Consider the following 20,815-nt stretch of genomic DNA (forward strand, 5'->3'; position numbering starts at 1 on the left):
ACTCGCTCAGACCCCATTTATTATTTGATTGAGGGTACCGAGACATGCTGTATATAGACCGAGAACACCTATCCATACATATCTAGATACCCAACATTCTGTACTCTTGGATCATACCATAGTCAAGATCTAGTCTTTTAATCTAAGCATTTCTATCAAGACATCTCTATAAAACAAGTTCCGTGAAGCCTTCTACCACACCGCACACACTGTCTGGATAAGCTTACTTGGTGTCACGAAGATCCCTTTAGCCTCTCGACCATCTTGCCATGCACCCCTTTCCACCCATCCTCGCACGAACCTTTGACCACACCCACAAGCAATCTAGAACATGCAATGACGACATCCTCGACGATCTCGCACCTCCCATCTTCTGCCTCCTCGATCTGCCACACCGTCTCCAGTACCATGCCCATCGGACCTCTCATGCGGATGAAGACCCCCCTCTCAAGGTTAAAGAACTCTGCATTGCTGACAACGTCGGAGTCCCAGAGGCCCGCCGGTAGGGCATGCACCCTGTCTGTGATTGAATAGCACTTGGGCGAGGCGACGACGGGCTGGCCCCCGGGAGGAGGTGCAGGCGCTGGATCCTGGGACGTCTGCAGAGCCTCGTACTTGATCATGTGAGGGTCGCACTTGATGAAGAACTCGTGGTCGTGCAGCATCTCGACACCCTTGGACGCTGGGATGCCGGCGGGGATGGCTGAGACGTGCCGGATCTGGGCCGTAGTCCGGAACATGTTTTCCTCGAGGAGAAATAAAGAGGCGTCACGGACGTGGCGGGAAGCTCATGTGGCTGCAGCTGTTGGAGGGAGGGCTGGTTATGGTTTTGCGCGGGCGTTTTGGTGTGTTGATTGCGGGATGATACAGTAACTGTACCGCTGAGCCAGTGACAGGTTTGTAGTTGGCGGGTAAAGGCTGAAGATGGCGGCGGAGGTGGCGCCCTGGTTTTAAGAGCGAGACATCATAGCGTAGCGCATGGTAGAGTAGCATTTGCCCGGGTTAGAGGTATGGGGATTCCAGTTTCATGGGAGGAGAGATGCAACCCTCATCTCCTCATGTTGCGCCTCGGTGGTGATTAGCTACAGTAGCTGCGGCTGCTATTACAGCCCGGACGGCTATTGTCTCGTCTTGTCTGAGCGTCCATGCGTTGATGGTTGTCAAGTCGTGACGGCACGGGTCGAACCGCAGTGATTGTTGTGAGGATATTGTGATGTCGCATTCAATATTGGTAAAATCATCTTGCCCGTCATATTCTGAAGCAGATGCTCCAATGGCTCGTATTAAGGGTATGTGCTCTTCTTTTCCCTTCTCATGACATCCTAGTCTGTTCAGATTTCGAAGTGGTCATTGCTTCGCCAAGGAATTCAATGACGAGCCATCGCTAAAGCATACAAATCAAGCAACAAGGCTTGAAAAGATGAGTAAAGTAAAACTGACAATTTTTCTCATCAAAATTAATAGATAATAGCACAATTCCATTCAGGTTGCCAAGGATTGAATATAGTTCGAAATATGTGCAGTGTAAATGGTTGCCTTCGATCGTCAGGGCGGTTATGGCAATCCCCAAGACACCCACGTAGACGTCATGTGACTTCGCGATTCCCACTTTGCCTCCCAGCGCGGTCTCGCGTGTAGCGTTAACCCCCATCCCACTTTGACTGATTCTCGTGCTCCTCGCAAGTCGTCGTGTCTGCCTCTTGGGCGTTGATCCCCATCTCAATCCTTCCCGATTAGGCTTTTCTTGGATTTTTCATGCAGTAATTCAACGCCTCTGGTTTCCATCGTCTCAAATCACCCTTCACAATGGTTACGTCAACCAAATCCAATCGATCCCGCACACCAAGGAAGCCCGCTTCCAACTTCTCAAAAAAGCCCGTCAAGGCCAACCAGAGCATCCTCAGCTTCTTCAAAAAGGAAGGGAAGCAGGAGACGTCGCTTTTCTTGGGTGCAGCGCCGCAAACTGTCGATGATGAAGACGTTTACACTGCCGACGACACGGCTCGATACAACGAGGATGAATCGCCCAGCAAGAGAAGGAAGCTAAGCGAAGAACCCGAGAATGCGGTAAAGAAGGAGACCATTATAAAAATTGAGACTGTAGTCACGGCGGATCAACCTTCGTCGCCTCCCGAGGCAGGGAATGACTCACGGCCAAAGCAACCAAAGCCCAAGATCAAGACCCCTTTCGTGATGGACTCGGATAGCGAGGACGAAGGCGAGGACGAACCCGAGACAAATACCGCCAACAAGGAAACTAAAGAGACTGGCCAATGTACAAAGCTACCCCCAAATCACGAGGTCCAAATGGACGGTTTTGCTAAGGACGACAACAAGGACGCAGAAAGCAGGACCCCCACGTTGAAACAGGACGACTCGACATACGAACAATTCGACCACCTCCAGGACGTCGCCGATGAAGACTTACTCGAATTAGACGACCTCGAAGGCGAAGAGACACGTGAGATGCGGTTCATGAGGGAGCAAGCCCGGCTCGAGGCTGAAGAAGCCGGGGGCGTTGAGCATGAAGACTTTGCAGACGACACCCTCGATGATGGTTCCATGATAGAGAGTTGCCCCATTTGCAACGGGAGTCTAGCCGGCATCTCGACGGATGAAGCAACTCGACATGTCAACTCTTGCCTCGACGGAAATCCAATCCCCTTATCAAACAAAGAGAACCAAGCCCCGGAAAAGCCACCGGGGCCTTCCAAGGCGGAGTCGACTGAGATCATTAAAAGGTTTGAGCGGGCTGCTATTCCTAGACCCGGCCAAGCCAATCCTTTCAAGATGAATCCCTCAGGCTCCGCGCCTAAATCAGCATTTGCAAAGCTCATGTCAAACAATGCTGAGGATTCGGCGTGGGCAGAAGCCGCTGCTGCTGAACACTCTTCTCGAGGGAAGCAGGCTTATGAGAGGACGTGCCCCTTTTACAAGATCATGCCTGGGTTCTCCATCTGCGTCGATGCCTTCCGGTATGGCGCTGTCGAGGGTTGCAAGGCGTACTTTTTGAGCCACTTTCACAGCGACCACTACATCGGCCTAACAGCGAAATGGAGACACGGGCCTATATACTGTAGCAAGGTCACTGGTAGTCTGGTCAAGCAACAACTTCGAACGGCAGAGAAATGGGTTGTCGAGCTCGAGTTTGAGAAGCCCTACGACATCCCCGGAACTGATGGGGCATCAGTCACCATGATACCTGCAAACCACTGTCCAGGGAGCTCCCTGTTCCTCTTTCAGAAGACCATGAAGCATGGGATAGGCAGTCGAGTTCAGCGCATCTTGCATTGCGGAGACTTTCGGGCTTGTCCTGCTCAAGTCCAGCATCCACTCCTCAAACCAGAAATCGTCGACTCCATCTCGGGGAAGGTCAAGCAGCAAAAGATTGACATCTGCTACTTGGACACGACATATCTCAATCCCCGTTACTCGTTCCCGCCCCAAAACGACGTCATCAAAGCCTGTGCCGACTTGTGCGGATCAATGTCGCCTGACCCTGATTGCAAAGATGATGTATGGGACAAAGCCAGTGCCCAGGGAACTCAGGGCGTCAGCAAGTTCTTCAAGGGCCCAAAATCCAACGAAGCAGGGAAAGACGGTGCTAAGAAAGGACCTCGGAAGCGGTTGTTGGTAATATGCGGTACCTACTCGATCGGCAAGGAACGCATCTGCATCTCCATCGCCAAGGCATTAAAGTCCAAGATCTTTGCATCACCCGGAAAGATCAAGATATGCAAGCAACTCGGTGACCCAGAGCTGACGGCTCTGCTTACTTCTGACCCCATCGAGGCACAGGTTCATATGCAGATGCTAATGGAGCTACGCGCCGAGACTCTCCAGGAGTATCTCAACAGCTACAAACCTCACTTCAGTCGCATCGTGGGCTTCCGTCCCAGTGGCTGGAACTTCAGGCCTGCCGGCAAGGCTATCGGGGCGAATACTTCACCCGGAAGCATCCAGACAGAGCAGATCCTTCACGGCAAGGGTTGGCGAACCCGTTTTGGATACAAAGACTTTGTGCCACAGAGGGGCAGCACTAAGGAAGCCATGTGCTTCGGCGTACCATACTCGGAACACAGCAGTTTCCGGGAGCTGGCCATGTTTGTCATGAGTTTGAGGATTGAAAGGGTGGTCCCAACCGTCAACGTGGGCAGTGAGCAGTCCAGGAAAAGAATGAAGGGTTGGATAGATCGTTGGATGGCAGAGAGGAGAAGGGGAGGCATTGTAGTGCCGCTCATTGAAGGTGAAGACGATGAGAAGATATCAGAAAAGGATTTGTGGGATGGTAAATCGGGCAAGGGAGGGGGGGCATATTGGTAGTGAAATGGTTGTAGGATAGGATCTTGTACAGTAGCCTGTAAAGTAAAGCCTCGTTTGGCCATCTAATGTCTCGTCATGACAGCATCACAAGCACGGTATGGGAAAAGAAGAGCATTTCATTATCCATATCAGGAGCCAACGCCACATGAATCCCCCTTTTGCCACTCCAAGTTATCCATGCATCTCTCCCTTGTTGGGAATCTATTCCATGACACGTCGCTTTGCTTTCATAACACCCCGTCTACTTGGCCTTTGCCTGCTGAGCCGCAGCTTCTATAACCCACCCAAGTCAGTCTCATCTCTCTCTAGTAAAAAAAAATTCAGGGCTACTTACCCCTTCGGGTGGCATCCTCCAGCAGCTGCGTGTCCACCGACGCAGCGGGGAGGTGGACATATCTCACCACGGAACCACGGATGAAGACGTTCTTAACGGAGCTCTATCACATGGTCAGTGCTGTAAAAATTGATGACAGTAAAAGGGGGCGCACCATGTGGGGGTACTTGAGCTCCTCGACAACCTGGATGTCGTCAAGCTTGATGTTGAGATACTGGTCCACGCTCTTGAGGATGCCCTTGAGCTGGATGTCATTCTTGAGCTCGACCGTGACCTCGTGGTCGATGAGGGTCTTGAAGAAGCTTGAATATTTGTGTCAGCATACAAACAGGTATGAGAGGTTACGTTAGGAGGAGGGGGTGAATGAGTACCTGAAGAAGAGCATCTTGTTTCGTCGGCGGATGAGGGTGAGTGAGAGAATGAGCCGGGGTTTCTGAGCCTCGCAACGCCTTAGTGTTACGCTTAAATGAGATTTTTATCCGTGTGCAAGAGGTAGAGGGCCTTCTTGATTGATTCACGGACTTTAACGGCGTACAAGAATGGTTTAGCTGAGGACGTGGGCGATTTAGTTGGTTGGTGGTGCAGGATCTCCATCATGAACGCCTAGGCACACGACGGTTATGGTCACGTGACTGTATCAAACTCTCAATCACCTCCCATCAGGGCATGTCACTCGCGGATCAAGTGCCAATTCAGAGAAAACGAGCAAATGTGACTTAGTGCTATAAATACAATTCCTATACTTAGATCTCCTGTTCTTAATTCTATCGGGCATTCAGTCTACTTCATATTCACTCTGTAGTTACACAGTCCTTGAACAGGACAAACCATACAACTCCCATCCGCCTTGATACACCTCCCCTGGATGTGAATAAAACATCTCAGGAACACGTCAAATGGCGTTTTCTTTATGCAGAAGCGAGCACCTTGTTTCCCGTATGCACACCCTCGCTTTCCAATACAGCTCAGCTGGGTCACGCAGTAAAAAGCGCCCCCGTGCCCAGTTCATGTGCTACGTTATGTAGTTAAATCAATCGAGATCCATGCCCCCTCCCAACGCCATGCAAAGCCCAGTAAATGGTGGTTTTCACTTTTCTCCTTTCGTGATTTCGTGACATTAGCCATGGCGGATTTAGGCCACGTAGCGGTACAGTGATGGCATGCCGTCCTCGTCGGGTCGCTCCAGGTACTCTCTGGCGATGAGATCCTCGATACGCTTCTTGATGAGGGACACTTCGGGTCGGAACCGGCCAGAGAGCTGAGTGAGAACTTCGCTGACGAGCTGTGAGTGGCTGAGTTCCTTGCGGGACCTGTAGTTGGTTAGTATGTTTGTATGCCTGTGGTTCGCCATCCCAAATACGTACTTCATGATTCTCACAACCGCCGCGTCGACAATGTGAGCTCTCGTCTGGTTGTTCTTTTCCTCGGTCTTCTTTCTCTCACTGGTGTCCTCAACCTTGGATACTGCGTTGATGATGGGCGCCTTGATTCTGATCGTCTTGCTCTGGAAGGAGGCGTTGAAGGAGAACTTGTCAGTGGGCTTCACCGACTTGGACAGGGGCTCCTTGGCCAGGACGCGTGATTTGGGTGCCACAGCGATGGCCGTTAGAGTTCGCATAAGATCCGGGGTCGAGATGTTGGTCTTGGCTTGAATCTCCTCAAAGCTGAGAGACTCGCCCTCGGCCAGGTCGTTGAAGAGTAGTAGAACAACCATGCCAAATGTTGGCACATTGATCTCATATCTCCGCTCACGAGCCAACGGACCAGACTTGCCAGGGATCGCTGGGAATGTACATTTGACATCGGCACTTCCAGTTGTGCCAATCCATGTGAGCTTGCGTCCGTTGCGGTTGGTAAGGTAGAACTGCTCGAAGCTCGCCTGTAGTCGTTGCACCTCAGGTGGGTATTCGCACGTCACCCGAGAACCCTCGCCAATCTGTGCAGTTCGACCCATGACTTCAGGAGGCCAATAGTTTGTCGTGAGCACGTTGATGTTGAGATCTATGACCTTGGCACCGTCACCAACGTTGCGGATGTGGTCTCGGTAGCCGCTGCTAAGATCAGAGGAAGTGGCCAGGTCTCTGAACATGCCCTCAAACTTGCTAGTGAACTGCTGGCCCATTTCTTGTTTCATCCGAGAAATGATTTGTTTTTCCACGTCATGGCTCTCCGACTTTCCGTGGAGAAGTCGTCGTGCCAGGTGTCTCTGGTAATACGTCTGGAACAGGTCCCTATCCTGCAGGTACCGAATCAGAACAATTGCCTTTTCAAGGACGACATCAACCTCGGCCTCCGTCTTGCCTTTGATGCCCCTCTTCAGGTTATCATCGATAAACAACGAGACGTATTCAGAGCACCGAGCAAACATGTTGATAAAGTCGGAGAAGCTCTTGGTCAGGGCGCTCTGGATGATCAAGTCGTTCTGGAAGCACTGCGTCCAGAGAGCATCAAACTTGTCCTTCAGACGCAACACATCATCCACCCACTTGACAGCAGCAGCTGTCTGCTGCGCAGCAGGGTTCAAAGTCTTTGCCTTGTCTCCTTCGCCACCATCCTCGCCTTCACCATGGCCAGTCGAGAAATCGGTGCTCTTGAGGTTTTTCTCAATCTCCAAACCAAGCTCAACCACACGGTGCTGCAGGATTTCTTTAAGTGCCGTTTTCTTGGGGTCGACTCGCGAGATAAGACGGTAAAGGATAGAGAGTTCGTCAATCTTGTCGTTGTCGATCATCCATCTCAACCCGCTCCCTTCCAGCGCGAGGAACTCGGACATGTGGGCGACAATGAGCTCCTGGTCGATGGTTTCCGTAACCTTTGGTAACGTCTCCAACTCAATCGTAGTCCCGCACCGGTCAATTTCCTCGTTTAGTCGCTGCTGCGTGTGTCGAAGCCAGGTGCCGGCATCTGACTCACGTAAAAGCTTCTTGCCTTCCGCGGCATAATACGCTTTGCTGTTGGCGAGGAATCGAGGCTCGAATACGGTGAGGTATAACTTGTCGTTCTCGCTCTCCTCTTCAGTCTCGTAGAGACAACTAAGCATACGACTGCAGCTTCGAACAAGGTTTCTGTCGATAATATCTCCCTCACGCTCCATATCGATCTGGTCCAGGATGACGGATATCAGGATATCAATGACGGTATCCTTGGTGTTGGAGTTCAGGCAAGAACGTAGGATGTGATCTCGGAAGAGGGCGATGGTGGTGGCGAAGATGGGTACTCGCTGAGCCTCGAGATGTGAATAGCCTCGATCGAGGTACATGAGAATATCGGCCGTCATGTTCATCGACATGTTGTGATCCTCCCACGTGTCTCGTAGTCCCTTGAGGAACTTTTCTCCCGTTTGACGTCTCTCGTTGACCGACGTCACCGATGTTCGCTCGACGCCGATGTTGATCAGGCTCGTGGTAACGAGGTCTCGGATCTTGGGAATAACATGATCGGCAAACCACTGCTCTTCGAAAGCCTTGACCCGATCATACAAGGCCTCACCTTTCTTCTTAAGAACAATTTTGTAGGCTGCGCGATAGAGTTCTTCGAAGGACAGTCGACTGCAGTTCTTCTGGTGGATGTCGCGAAGGGCCTCCTTGAGCATGTTCCAGCAAGCCTCAAAGTCGCCTCCTTCGTCGCGTTCGTTCGGCTGAAACAGTGAGGTCAGTATACTTCACCCAAGCACATGGCCTCCCCTTGCATAGATCGAATTCTTGACATATCCACGGAAGGGCGCTTTCCAGACTTACACGCACGATGCGACGAGGGGGCCGAATCCGCCCAGCTCGTGCGCCAGATCCGCCTCTTCCGGATATCATGTTGCCGTGCCCAAGATCTCTCGAGATGTCGTCGTCAAGTATCAAATTAATGCAGGCAGAACGCGTTCGCGTGGCTCGGGTTGGCTTGAACTCAGAGGATAGTGGGGTAACGGTAGAGGGGAGTCGGTCTCGAGGCGGGGGTAGAAGGGCCGCTGCGCTACAGGCAAAGAAGCAAGAGAGAGTCAGTTAATGCAACGGAACGGAGGATTCTGACCCCGAGTATCCAGCAGATGGTCCAGGGGGAGAAGAGGAAACTCGGGGCACAGGCATCAGGCGAGCTTCGTGAAGGATGACATGCTCAGGATTGACGAGACGAGGCTGCAATCCAATTTATGGGTGGCCATTCGGTCTCCAGCTGGTCCGCGAACTGGGTTACTGAGCGCCCCGAACTTCTTATCGATAAGGCCGCCCAATTAACTTTGGTCCGGGGCAACATGTGGGCGCTTGCCCGAGGCTCAGCCGGTCACGTGGGAAACTCTCGAGCAAACATCGACCTTCCCGTCCAGCACAGGAAACGTCACGTGCACCTTCCCAGCTCCCGAACCTGGATTTTTCCGACCGACTTTCTCGAGGCCGTGTTGCAGCCTCAGCCTCACGCCGAATCCACGACGCGCGCGAGACCGAACCTCAACCGACCGACTTTTGAGCATTCACCACTCAACATCTCTTAGCGGCTGAAGCGCATTTTATACTTATAAGCCGCCAAGATGAAGCTCGTTCGGTAAGCTCAAACCCCCCTTCCACATCATGCGCCGCGCCGCAGTTGGGAGATTATGCTGAGCTTTCTCTTTCAAGCACGAGCTCCTGGGCTAACATGTCACGACCAGATTCCTAATGAAATGCGCCAACGAGACGGTGACAATTGAGTTGAAGAATGGTACGGGAGCAGCATACCCCTCATTCACAAACTCTCGAGCTTAACACTGACCTTGGTACAGGCACCATCGTCCACGGCACCATCTCCTCCGTCTCCCCCCAGATGAACACGGCCCTCCGCAACGTCAAGATGACGATCAAGGGCCAGGACCCCGTCTCTCTCGACACCATGAACATCCGAGGCTCCACCATCCGATACTTTATCCTCCCCGACTCGTTACCCCTCGACACCCTCCTCATCGACGATGCGCCCAAGCCCAAGAACAAGGCCCGCAAGGAGGCCGAGCGGGGCGGTGGCCGAGGGCGCGGCAGGGGTGGCGGCAGAGGACGTGGTCGCGGCCGCGGACGGGGAGGACGACCTTAGAATGGCTACACGGATGGGACCAATGGCCACACGAATAGAATCAATGGTCACACGAATGGGTATACAGACGGAGAGATGAATGGGAGAAGGTCGAGTAGGGCTTGAAGAGATCGGGATCGCGGACGGGGCGCGACGACGTGAGGGGTTTTATCAAACGGTATCACGACGATATCAACTATTCACCAATGGATTGGCGTTCGGGATGCTTGGCCCTAAAAACTGTATGAATCATCGGCGGGTGGGTATCGCTTGTTTGGTATGGAAAGATATCTGAATACATGCTCTTGCGCGCCTCCAACCCGGCATCTCCTTCGCTATACCTGTTCCTCCGCTGGGTTCGCATAGTCTCGCCATATTCGCACGATCTGCAGTTTCTCCCAGCCAGCCTGCTTGCCGCTGGTCCCCACGGTAAGAGTCCGCCACTCGGGTCCGAATCCTTGGATGCGCTGCTTGACCTCTTCAGGCTTGTTCTGGGCACAGAGGAGGATGTAGGCACATCCACGACGGGAGAGGACTCGCGGTAGCCCTTCGATAAGCCTGTCGGTTGTCTCCATACCGTCTAGCCCACCAGCGTACGACAAAGCCAAGAGGTATGAGTCGTCATCGAAGGAGGGTTTCGCGCTCACAGCCAGATCATCGGCGGCAAACGACTCGGGTCGAGCAGGCATCTCAGGCGTGGGCACATATGGCGGGTTGAAGATGAGGACGTCAACAGAGCCCTCACGCCAAGGGGTGACGAGGTCGCCCATGCACGAGCCCAGGTACAAGCCGTGGGTGTTGACATTGTCAGACTCAGCTTTGCCAACGGTACCGACAGTGGCGCGGCACGCAAAGGCATTCATGTCGACGCCCGCGGTGAGGATGTTGCGTGTACCAAAGAGAGTCTGCGCATGGGCGTTGACAAAGGCGAGGACGACTCCTGAGCCAGTGCCGACCTCCACCACAAGGGGAGCAGCATCTGGGAAAGCTTGGTTAAGAAATGCAGCCTCTGTTGCGGATGAGAGCGTATCTAGGAGGAGGTAGGAGTCTTCTGCAGGCTCGTAGACTCGCTCGTAGGGGACGTGAGAAGTGTCCGGGGTCGGTAACATGGTGTATAATATTGGGGGGTTATGAGATGTAGTTGAGTTGTGAAGCTTCACAAGCTGCACGATGAGAAAAACCATTACGCCGGAAAGTGGGTGCGGCACGTGATTCAGCTAGAGTTCAAGTATCGGAGCTGCCAATATCAACCAAGAGGAAAACAAAGAAAGAAAGAGCAATGAATTGTTGAATTTCAGATGCCTCGGTGGTGTGCGATGTCGAGACACGGGGTCGTATCGAGAACATGTATAGGACCTCTTCAGGGCTTCCATCGCAACCCAGCTTTAGACACTCTTAACGGTCCTGCTTCAACAAGTCATCTTGACCTTCCATCATCACCCATCCGTTCATCATGACTCGATGAAAGTCCTCAAAGAACCACACACTTCATTTCGCAACCCCAATCATCTCTTCCAGGCCCAACCCCCCACTTGATCCCCCATCCCATACCCTCAACCATCCGGACCAGGTGACGATCGTACTCGCCGTGAAGATCACAGCGAGGGCAGGGTCGGCTCTTCGTGCGATAGTATTTGGGTGGTTGCTTGGCCGTGCCGTCGCAAAAGGTCGGGCAGTTGTTGAGACCCATGAGCGGCTCGCACGGCTCCGTGACGACGACCCAGATGTGCTTGCAGTCTTTGTGCTCGAAGCAGGTTAGGATGCACATGTTGATGGCTGTTTGAGGTTGGGCGAACTTGAAGGTGGGAGATATCGTGCGAGATGTTCATTGATAAAGAAAGTTGTATTGTTGAGAAAAACTTATTGGGCCAGGGCCTGTGAATCAGTATCCAAGCCCTCGCATGCAAACGCCAGACCAGTCAGTCAGTCAGTGCCTCTCCTAACGCATTCTGATGAGAATCACACCCTAAAAAAACACTCCTCGCAATGCTTATGAAACCCGATCCATCAAGCCCCTGAATGAAGATGCTGCCGTGTTATCGTCTCTAAGTGTACCACTCTCGTCTAGCTCAGCGTCGTTACTATCATCGTCAATTGCTTCCTCGCTGGATGGGACGAGCCGTGAGAGCATAGTTTCCATCCTACGCATGGCCCTTTCCATGTTTGCGAGCCTCTCTGCCGTTCCCTCCAAGACGTCGGCGTCGGAGAATGACCCTCGAAGCTTCTGTGGGATGCCCGGGAACATGGAATCACGTCGCGACGGGCGTCGAACACTAGGGTCGCTCGGACGATTATGGTCGAGCTCAGCTGTCGCATTCCGCGTAAACTGTCTTCGGATGAGATGATGCGTCAAGTCGTCGTCGACGGCGATATCGTCGTGCACCGTATCCGGTGGCGGGACCTGGAACACGGCGCGCAAATCTCGGTGGACGGTTAACCGCCACTTTTTCCAGAACCGACTCTTGGTCGGCGGTGGAGCCTTGACCTCGGTAGGGTCCTCGACAACCCGAGAAGGCCAGAGCAGGCGGCGCTCAGCAACGGCGATGAGTATAAGTACTGGGAAGTTAAGGGTCTTGACAGCCGCGACGTGGATCTTGTGGAACCACCGGGGGTTGACGATGAACTTGAGGGGGATGAACAGAAACACTGCGAGGATGTTGAACGGGGGTTGATACGCAAAGACAGCGTCGGCCTTGACACCCTCGAGGGTGAGGACTGCTCGTCGAAAGTTGATCTCTTGCAGGGCGTTGGACGAAATGTTGCTAAAGGTGTTGGACAACATGGACACCAGGATCGTGAGAAACAGTGTGTTGCCCAGGAAAGCAAAGGCCACCATGACACTAGGCCCTAATAGCCAGTGAAACTCGGTCTGGATACAAGTTAGACATCTCTATATTGAGAAAACTCGATAGGAAGAGGAGTGTCATGTACTAACCGATCGTTGGATGCCTGTACCGTCAAGCCCAAACCAGATGTAGATCATCCATTTCGAGATGGTCCTAGAATATTGTCAGTCCAAGACTTGTCAAGGTGTCTGAGCGAGACCTACACTATGGGGTGAGCTCCCTCGCCAAGCCAGAGAAGCGACAGCAAGAAGCCGAGAAAACACCAAGCTGACAGTGCTGTCAGAAAGAAGAAATCGGCCACCATCGACCTAAGGGATAAGAAGACCAAGTTGTCACTGAGTAGGTTGAACGCCAACCGCGGGACCAACACAGGAGCGGCGAGCGCGAGCACGTCGTATGCTTGCTCAATCATATTTGTGTCATCAAGACGCCATCCGTAGATGCGTAGGATGAGGTATACCCAATAGATAAGGACAAAGGCGACATCGAGGAATGACCAGAGGTTCTGGGTATACACGTTCCTAAACACGGTCAGCAAACTCGTGAAAAATCAAGTGGTGATGGGTGTGAACTCACCATCCGTGTGCCAGGATGGTAGCAAACTGGTCCAGACCCCATCCAAAAGCAAAGATGGCAAAGGCAACCTCGACGCCATTGTGTAGGCCCTGGCTCCTTAGAATCATGACGCTAAAATAGAGAGCGAGTAACACTGCGAATTGGAGGGACTCGAGGATGTTTCGGGTGCGGGGGACAATGAGCCGGTATTGGTTGAGAAGAGGCGACTCGCGAGGCTCGTAGATAGATATAGGCTTCAACTTATAGTGATCGGGGATGATGTCCCAGAAAGTCGAAGGGGTGTAGACGATGCGACCCTCGTAGATGGCAGTTACAACCTTTTGACAAGTAGCAGAGCTCAAGAAATGCTTGCTCTCAGTCACAATGGCAATCTCGAGAGACGGCAGGGTCTTTTGATGAACCCAGGTGGTGATGCGCTCCGCCTCGGCGCGGATCTCATCAGGGGCGTTCTGGAAGGGCTCGAAGCCGGCGACGAGGATGTGGGCCAACAGGAGGAGGCCTTCGTGGCCGCCGTGAGCCTCGCCGAAGCGACGGAGGATGCGTGTCGCGATGAGCTCGCACAGGGTGGCGCGCGTAAAATTGACATTGTGTCTGTTGTTCAGATGAGACTGTTCATCGAGGAACTGAGCACGGTTGACCAGTAGACAGTAGACTATGATAGGTCAGTAAGAAGTTGTGAGAATGAGGTTGAGTCTATCTCACTGATGGAAATGTCATTCAGGCCATAGAACTTGTCCACCAGCGGCCTCACAACAGTGACGTTGATCCTCAGGTCCTGCAGCTGCTCCAGGCTCAGATAGTCCTCAACCACGCTGATAATGTCGCGACGGATGCGGTGGATGTTGGTGTACACGGGCAAGTGGCTGTGAGGATCCGTCATGCAGCTGTAGACGGCCTCGGCGTTCTCGACGCCGCTCGTGCTGAGGCGGGTGCCCAACAGAGGACGCCTCTCGTCCGCTCTCGGATCGAATCCGGGATCCGGCAGCGTGATGCGCCGGCGGATGTTGCCAGCCATTGACGGGCCGGCCTGAGGTGGTCAATCAAGTGAGGCGTTGGAGATGGTGAAATGATCGCGTCGTCGGGTTGTTGAAGAGATGAGTTTTCAAAAGTCCGAAGGGCCAAGCGAGCGATTAACCTGGCTACCAAGATAAGAAGGCTCAGGCAGTATCTAAGGGTATTTAAGCCTTGGCAAGAAGAGTCAATCAAGATCAAGATTCAATGCACGTCCAAAGCCTTGAAGAAGAGAAAAACTATGCAGGAAATGAAATCGAATCCCTTTGGCAACGCGCAACGTCATAAACGCTCAGTGTTTTGGATCTTGAATCTCGCTGATGTCGCACTAGAACTGCGCCACTGATTGGACGAGTCTGCTGGGCCTGGGCGAAAAACGTGGCGAACCTGGATCGGCGTGGGCCAAGTTTCTTATGCATCTTTTGACAGGACCTGATGGAAGCAAATCAGATCAGGCATTAGATAAGGACCCTGAAGGGGGACTCCAACTAGGATGTGAGGCTTCATTTGTTGGGTTGCAGTCCATCGTTCATTGGAGACTTGGCGTCCACGTGCGTGAAATGTGCACAGAACCATGGATAGACACTAACAAGAAGACAACCTACAATCACCATATCTTTCATGCGCATAGATCTAGATACTTATGATCTGTATCAACTCTCTAAAACACATGCATACCCTGTCAAAGCACCACCCCTAATTACACATCCCTTCCCTCACAGCTTTGCCTCCTTGCCAGCCCCAGCCTCCTTGGCCAACTCCCAAGCGACCTTTGCCAGCGGTCCCCTGGTCATCGAGTAATGCTTGGCCTTTTCGCTGCTCGCCTGCCTCGCCGCGTACCGCGCCGCGATCCCCTGGCACACGCCCGCCAGCTTCCAGATGCTAAAGGCCATGCCCCATGGCACCTCGGCTCGGGGGTCGTACCCACTCTCCACCGTGTACCACTCCAGGATCTGCTCCGGCTGTGGCAGGCCCGGCGTCCGTCCGGGGAGGAACTTGGACACGTCGTAGGGCGTTGTTCCCGGGTATTTGGAAGTGTAGAAGTTGGTCAAGAAGTTGCACACGTCGGATAGAGGATGGCCGATCGTGGCCATCTCCCAGCTATCCCAGAAAGTCAGCCATATATCACCAACAATAAGGTGAAAACATACTCTAGAATGCCAATGACTCTCGGCTCCGTCTTGTGAAACACCAGGTTGTCAATCTTGTAGTCGCCATGCACAAGAGTCGCCCGGTCCTTGGGCTGCAGTCGCTCATTCTTGAAGAAGCGCACCGTCTCGTCAAAGTTGGGAAGCCTCCCAACGGCCTCCTTCGTCTCCACGTCCACGGCCTTCTCCTGGCTCCCGCAGATGGTGACCCATGTGTTGATCTGTCGAGGGTAGAACCCCGATGCCCTGCCAAACTTCTCCAGACCAACCTTTTGATAATCGACAGCGTGGAAGCGCGCGAGCGTTACCACAGCGTCGCGCCACATGGCCTCGCGCTCAGCGGGCTCGACACCCGGCATGGTAAAGTCCTCAAAGATGCGCCCATCGAGAAACTCCATGATGTAGAACGGGGTGCCGATGACCGAGTCATCCTCACACAAGCAGTACGTCTTGGGCACCGGAAGGTCAGTGTGCTCGAGAGCGTGCATGATGCGATATTCACGCTCAACCTTGTGCGCCGTCTTGGAGAGGAGCTTTCCAGGAGGCTTCTTTCGCATCACGAAGCGCTGACCATCAGCGGCCGTGATCTGGTACGTGGGGTTGGATTGACCAAAGCCGAACTGATTGACGTCACATGGTCAGCATCGCAGCCATTCCCATAGTCGAAAGGCGGTCGTGAGCTCACCTGCTTCAGATCAATCGGCGTCTTGATAGCTGGCACATTATCCGAGATGTACCTCTCGAGCGCCGCCTCGTCGACGGGCTGCCGTACCCTGCCAGCCATGACCAAGAGTGTTGGTTCCTTGTCTTAATGATGTGGGCTGCTCAGTGGTGAAGAAGGGAGCTTCCAGGTCTCGCGAGACGTAAATTGTATGTGACAGGAGAAGGTTATAAAAGTCTCGACAGCTAAACAAACCCCAAGTCAGTCTGACCGGGGTCGCCAGGTCGCTTTTACATGCTTATGTTGCAGCTGAGGTCCCCCGTTCTAGGACATGCCGAGGTCCAAATCTGGGGTCGGTCAGGTTACATACAGTTCATCGCCGCGGGCCATGCCTTGCCCCTCTTCCCCAATCTCTCCACATTGTGTCACGTCTCCTCGGCATCTTGCCATGGAGACTAATGAGGGGCCGCATTTTGATCCCGAGCCAATGAACAATCGGTTCATCTGGCTGAGATCGGCTACGCTTATCAAAGACATTCATGGATGGCTAGACAGTGGTAAGTGGACAAGCCAGACATGAAGGGTTGGTCACCATAGCTTTACCATGTGTTGTAGTGACAGTCATTCACTTATGCCAAATACCTAGATAGATGAGAATCTTGAAGAATCTACCAAATGTTATGCCTGTTTTATTCCCATGTTAATACTGCCACTTACACATTCACAACGGAGAACAACGGGCCAAATTAAACAACAAAGTGTAAATCATGTACACGCTTAGATTTTCAGACACTGTCTCCCTCTGCTACTGGTGATCCGGCATTGAATCATACTCGGCGGCAACTCTAAACTTATACATCCATGGGGCCACGAGGAGCACCAAGTCCATAAACCAGTCCTCAATTCTTCTCTCTTCCCGAAGTATTTAACATGTGACAAAATATTCTTCTTTTTTCTTTTTTCTTCTTTTTCGCATATTCGGGTTTGTTGTTCTCCTCTCCATCCCGCCCTCGATTGTCAACTTGTATTGTAATGCCTGCCCACATACATGGGCAATATGCATCAGCAGCCAAGTGACTGACTTCGTTGGTGCCAGACCCACGTTGCACGAGCTGCGAACCATCTTCAAAGAGTTCGACAAAAATAAGAATGAGAGAATCGAAAAAGACAAAGGAGAAAGGCCCGAACGAAATAACAAAGAGGGGGTATCCATCATGTTGAATCGTCCATGCATTCTGTCCATCCGATATTCCTGAGGCCACACCCATCCGAGTACAGGCGTGACATGCTGTTGCCAGTCCAGTGCTGTATTACAATGAAACAAAAAAAAAAAATTTCAAGAAAGAGAGCTGCCGGGTCCTGGCATGGCCCTGACAGCCCTGTAAGAGCCGTAAACGAAGGTGTCAAAACTTGAGAAAAAAGACACAGACCCATATTAACCGAAGACACCCCCGTCCGGTCGACAATAAACCCCCTCGCCCGTCGCCGACCCCCTAGATAGACTCGAGTGGGGAGTTGAAAAGAAGGAACAATCGTGCTGCTGTCGTGACGTCGTAAACCGCTTATAGGTCAACAAAGGAGACTTGGGTGATTTATACATATAGTATACGATCAACCCTCGTCTTCATCTTCGTCGTCCCTTGGGCTCGCTGTGTCCGTCTTAGCTCTCTTGTTCGTTGACGAAGAGTCGGCTGCAGACTTGCGCTTGGTTCCTGCGGATCCAGACGCCTTATCTCCGGCCGCGGAATCATCAGCTTTGCCGTCTCCCTTGCCAGCGTCGCGCTCCATAGCGGCGACTTCTTCTGCTGTGAGGAATCGACCACCAGGGCCACGCGGACGGCGCATTGCGTGGTTATGTCGCGATTCGTGAAGGTAGGGTTTTCGGCCTTTCGAGGTCAGTCGAAGCTGTTCCTCAAGCTTTTGTCGGGCAACACGCCGCTTGAGAATTCGATGAAACTGCTTGGCATTGACATATAGTGGCGATTCCTCAACGCCGCCTCCGGCCGGCATCTCCGGGGATTGCGGATGTTGCATCTGTGCGGCCGGCATTTGAGGTGGGGCAACGCCCGGTCGCGCGCCGGCGTGGCTCATCATGGTCGACGCGTTGGGAACCCCAGGGCTGGTGACCTGGCTCATTCGGCGGGCGGGAATCTGTGTCATGTTGTTCATGCGAGGAGACTGGCGATTGTCCTTCTTAGCGGTGGCGCCGCCCATACGAGGGGAGCTTTGAGGCATGTTGGGATCTGAGGGCATATAACCATAATTGGAGCCAGACGCGGCAGCGGTCGCAGCCATTGCGGCCGCCTGGATTCCGGGCATGCCATAAACTTGCTGCATGCCCTGCTGTGGCACGCCGTATTGTGGTTGATACATGTTGTGTCCTTGAGGCTGAGCCTGGTGCTGCTGCTGGGGGATAATGGGCGACGTCTGCACCGTGTGCTGGTTGATGTTGTTTGTGGGCGAAGTGATGTTGTTAGCAGCACCAGAGTTCGCGTAGCCTGAGTTTGTGTTTTGTCCTTGCTGTTGATATTGGCCGTAGTCCATTATCCACTAGCAATCCAGTTTGATTGGCAGGTGTCGAGGATAGGCGTCCTCGTCGCGTTTCAATTCGTTAATGGCGTGTTGGGGTTCAGAGCTGGATTCGACCAAAGATGTAAGACGCGTAACAATTCTGACGTCCAAAAATCCGTTCGACAGAGAAGCAAATGACGAATAGTTGCAATGCAATGGGAAACCGAGTTGGAGAGTTGTGGGTTTAAGGTCCAGCTGTTTGGCTTGGGTAGAGTTGGGCTGTCGAGTCAGGAGCCCTCTCTTCAAGATGCTCTAATCGCGACAGATCTGGGAGAAGGCGTACCCAAGTGATTGGGCATACGTGTGTGAGGTGGCAAGCTGAAATGGGGCAGAAGCGGTCTCTCAGACGGTCAACCACAGCATATGCGAGCTGATGTCGTGGCTGGATACTGCCTGTAGTGGCTGATGCGGCGGTTCACACAGCCACGTGAGAAGTAAGCGGCGCCGTTTAGGCAAGGGAACAAGATGGCGGCCGAGAAGACGGCAAGGAGCGACGAGAGACAGCACTGGCTGGTCAGTTGCTTTGTCTGGAGAAAACTGTCCAACCATAGGCGTTAGCTACGCTGTATATATGCTAGGCTAGGATGAAGGGGTGGGACCGTGGAAAGAAAAACGGGGGCGGGCAACGGGAGCGGGAAGGGGTGCAAAATGCGCGTCTGGAAAGCCACTCTTGATGCGTTGGCAGCCCAGAGTCCCATGCATGACGGAATATGCAACAGGCGGGCCCACCAGCCCATCCCGGCGTGCTAGGCTGGCCAGGCCTCGAGTTGGAAGCAAGGGCTTTGACTCGAGGCCTCAAAGCAGAGGGAAGCATGTTGCGCCGAGCAGACTGGTGACGGCCATGTCAAGAGACACTGGTACTCTCGACTCCAGCTTCTACCGCTTTTCGTCACGTCCCTGGCCAACCCCATGTCTGATCGTCAGTGACGATGCCGAGACGGATGAGGTTGAATCGGTCCGCTATGGCCATGGGAAGCGACCTGCCCTTGGGCTGCACTCATCCAGATAAGCGCCGTTGGACTCGCATCGAGGCAAGGCAAGGCGGCGCCCAAGCTGGTTGGTGGCGGAGACTCGATTCCCTTCCGGGACTCTGGATAGCTGCGGCCCTGCGCCTTGTAACAGGGTGCCAGAGCGGGGTATTGGCTGGCCAGAGGAACGGGACGCAAACAAAGGGACGGGTGTGCATATCAAGGCTGAACGACAAGGATAGGGGTGAAAGCGAGAACCAGGGGACAATATCTCTTTCAACAACATCATTGACTCTGTGTCACGAAGCGGACACCCGAGTAGGCTGTTTCGTGGGGGGAAGAGGGGATGATGCTTATGTGGTGGAGTGGAAACCAGAGTGGCATGTCTGGTCGGTGACGTTTGAATCAGGCAGGTCGGCGGCGAGCGAAACGAAAGAGGGCGTGCTCGAATTCCACGCGACCGCCCTTCTGCCAGAACACTGGGGGTAAAAGAACCAAAATGGAAAAACTTGTACGTACAGCAATGGCGTGTAGGAGTGCCTCGCTTGAATTTCAAGCCGTGACAGAGGTGCGGCAGCTGTGATCGCGTTGTCAGCATGAAACGCGGTAGATTATCGGCGACGTCGAGTCAGTGTAAGTGACACCAGAACCATGCAGTGCAGCGCAGCGGCCAAGGTTGGAGTGAGCCGTGGGCAAGCGGCAGAAATGCGCGCCAGTGAAAATGCCAAAAAGAAAAGACGCGTTTTGGAGACGAGGCAGAGACAATGCTGGGTGTGCTGACACGGTCGACTGCCTGCCCCAGCTGCGAACGACGCGCTGTCGCGTATGCGCCCAGATGAAGAGGGATGGCCTCAAAGGGAAGTGCTCTGGAAGGGGAGCTTGGGGCATATGGTGAAAAGCAAGTAGAAGCGGCTCTACGTACCTTTTGTGATGCAGGAAACCGACAGATGCACACGAGGCGCGGATGCACGGTTGATGAGCGGGATACGTAGGAAGCTTCGGCGCGCTCAGAGCTTACTCGCACGACCTTGATTCACACAAGGCCAGTTGAGACGAGAGTTGAATCTGGGGTAAATCGGGATCCGCAGGCAGAAGTCGTCAGGTGACGGACAAAGCGGCCAATGGAGAGGATCAAGACGATGCTGGCGACGATGATAGGCCTTGTGGTTGAGATGTTGAAAAGGCGAAGCGAGGTGAGAAAAGCGAGCTGATTTGCTGGTGGTGCGTGGTGGATTTGATTTGGGGTGGGTGGGCTGTCTCGGGCGAGTGATGAGGGCTGGTCGTTTTGTCGCGCGGCAGCGTGAGCCTTGCCAGTAAAGTAATTAATTGTCTGACGGGCCACCAGATGACGG

The 20,815-nt window shown here is 53.3% G+C and overlaps 8 protein-coding genes across 8 annotated transcripts; 2 read left to right on the plus strand and 6 right to left on the minus strand.

Moving 5' to 3' along the window:
- Positions 1-233: 233 nt before the first annotated feature.
- NCS54_00115400 (Hypothetical protein) lies at positions 234-740 on the minus strand (the record flags this gene model as incomplete). The annotated part of the gene is made up of 1 exon (XM_053146788.1): positions 234-740. The coding sequence occupies one exon, from the start codon at positions 738-740 to the stop codon at positions 234-236; it is 507 nt and encodes a 168-aa protein (XP_053002763.1).
- A 1,066-nt stretch (positions 741-1,806) lies between these two features.
- NCS54_00115500 (Hypothetical protein) lies at positions 1,807-4,323 on the plus strand (the record flags this gene model as incomplete). Its single annotated transcript, XM_053146789.1, has 1 exon — positions 1,807-4,323. One exon carries the CDS (start codon positions 1,807-1,809, stop codon positions 4,321-4,323), a length of 2,517 nt encoding a protein of 838 aa, XP_053002764.1.
- Positions 4,324-4,564: 241 nt separating this feature from the next.
- NCS54_00115600 (U6 snRNA-associated Sm-like protein LSm2) lies at positions 4,565-5,042 on the minus strand (the record flags this gene model as incomplete). Its single annotated transcript, XM_053146790.1, has 4 exons — positions 4,565-4,596; positions 4,658-4,760; positions 4,812-4,959; positions 5,029-5,042. 4 exons carry the CDS (start codon positions 5,040-5,042, stop codon positions 4,565-4,567), a joined length of 297 nt encoding a protein of 98 aa, XP_053002765.1.
- Positions 5,043-5,789: 747 nt separating this feature from the next.
- Positions 5,790-8,463, minus strand: NCS54_00115700 (Hypothetical protein; the record flags this gene model as incomplete). Its single annotated transcript, XM_053146791.1, has 3 exons — positions 5,790-5,967; positions 6,022-8,294; positions 8,395-8,463. 3 exons carry the CDS (start codon positions 8,461-8,463, stop codon positions 5,790-5,792), a joined length of 2,520 nt encoding a protein of 839 aa, XP_053002766.1.
- Positions 8,464-9,170: 707 nt separating this feature from the next.
- Positions 9,171-9,703, plus strand: NCS54_00115800 (Small nuclear ribonucleoprotein Sm D1; the record flags this gene model as incomplete). Its single annotated transcript, XM_053146792.1, has 3 exons — positions 9,171-9,184; positions 9,291-9,340; positions 9,402-9,703. 3 exons carry the CDS (start codon positions 9,171-9,173, stop codon positions 9,701-9,703), a joined length of 366 nt encoding a protein of 121 aa, XP_053002767.1.
- A 314-nt stretch (positions 9,704-10,017) lies between these two features.
- NCS54_00115900 (Hypothetical protein) lies at positions 10,018-10,797 on the minus strand (the record flags this gene model as incomplete). The annotated part of the gene is made up of 1 exon (XM_053146793.1): positions 10,018-10,797. The coding sequence occupies exon 1, from the start codon at positions 10,789-10,791 to the stop codon at positions 10,018-10,020; it is 774 nt and encodes a 257-aa protein (XP_053002768.1). The 5' UTR covers positions 10,792-10,797.
- An 875-nt stretch (positions 10,798-11,672) lies between these two features.
- NCS54_00116000 (APH domain-containing protein) lies at positions 11,673-16,047 on the minus strand (the record flags this gene model as incomplete). The annotated part of the gene is made up of 9 exons (XM_053146794.1): positions 11,673-12,551; positions 12,618-12,681; positions 12,732-13,049; positions 13,105-13,756; positions 13,807-14,131; positions 14,721-14,748; positions 14,836-15,216; positions 15,267-15,883; positions 15,949-16,047. 9 exons carry the CDS (start codon positions 16,045-16,047, stop codon positions 11,673-11,675), a joined length of 3,363 nt encoding a protein of 1,120 aa, XP_053002769.1.
- Positions 16,048-17,535: 1,488 nt separating this feature from the next.
- Positions 17,536-18,468, minus strand: NCS54_00116100 (Transcriptional activator HAP2; the record flags this gene model as incomplete). Its single annotated transcript, XM_053146795.1, has 1 exon — positions 17,536-18,468. One exon carries the CDS (start codon positions 18,466-18,468, stop codon positions 17,536-17,538), a length of 933 nt encoding a protein of 310 aa, XP_053002770.1.
- Positions 18,469-20,815: the final 2,347 nt, after the last annotated feature.

This window comes from Fusarium falciforme, chromosome 1, assembly GCF_026873545.1.
Source record: "Fusarium falciforme chromosome 1, complete sequence".
NCBI lineage: Eukaryota > Fungi > Ascomycota > Sordariomycetes > Hypocreales > Nectriaceae > Fusarium > Fusarium falciforme.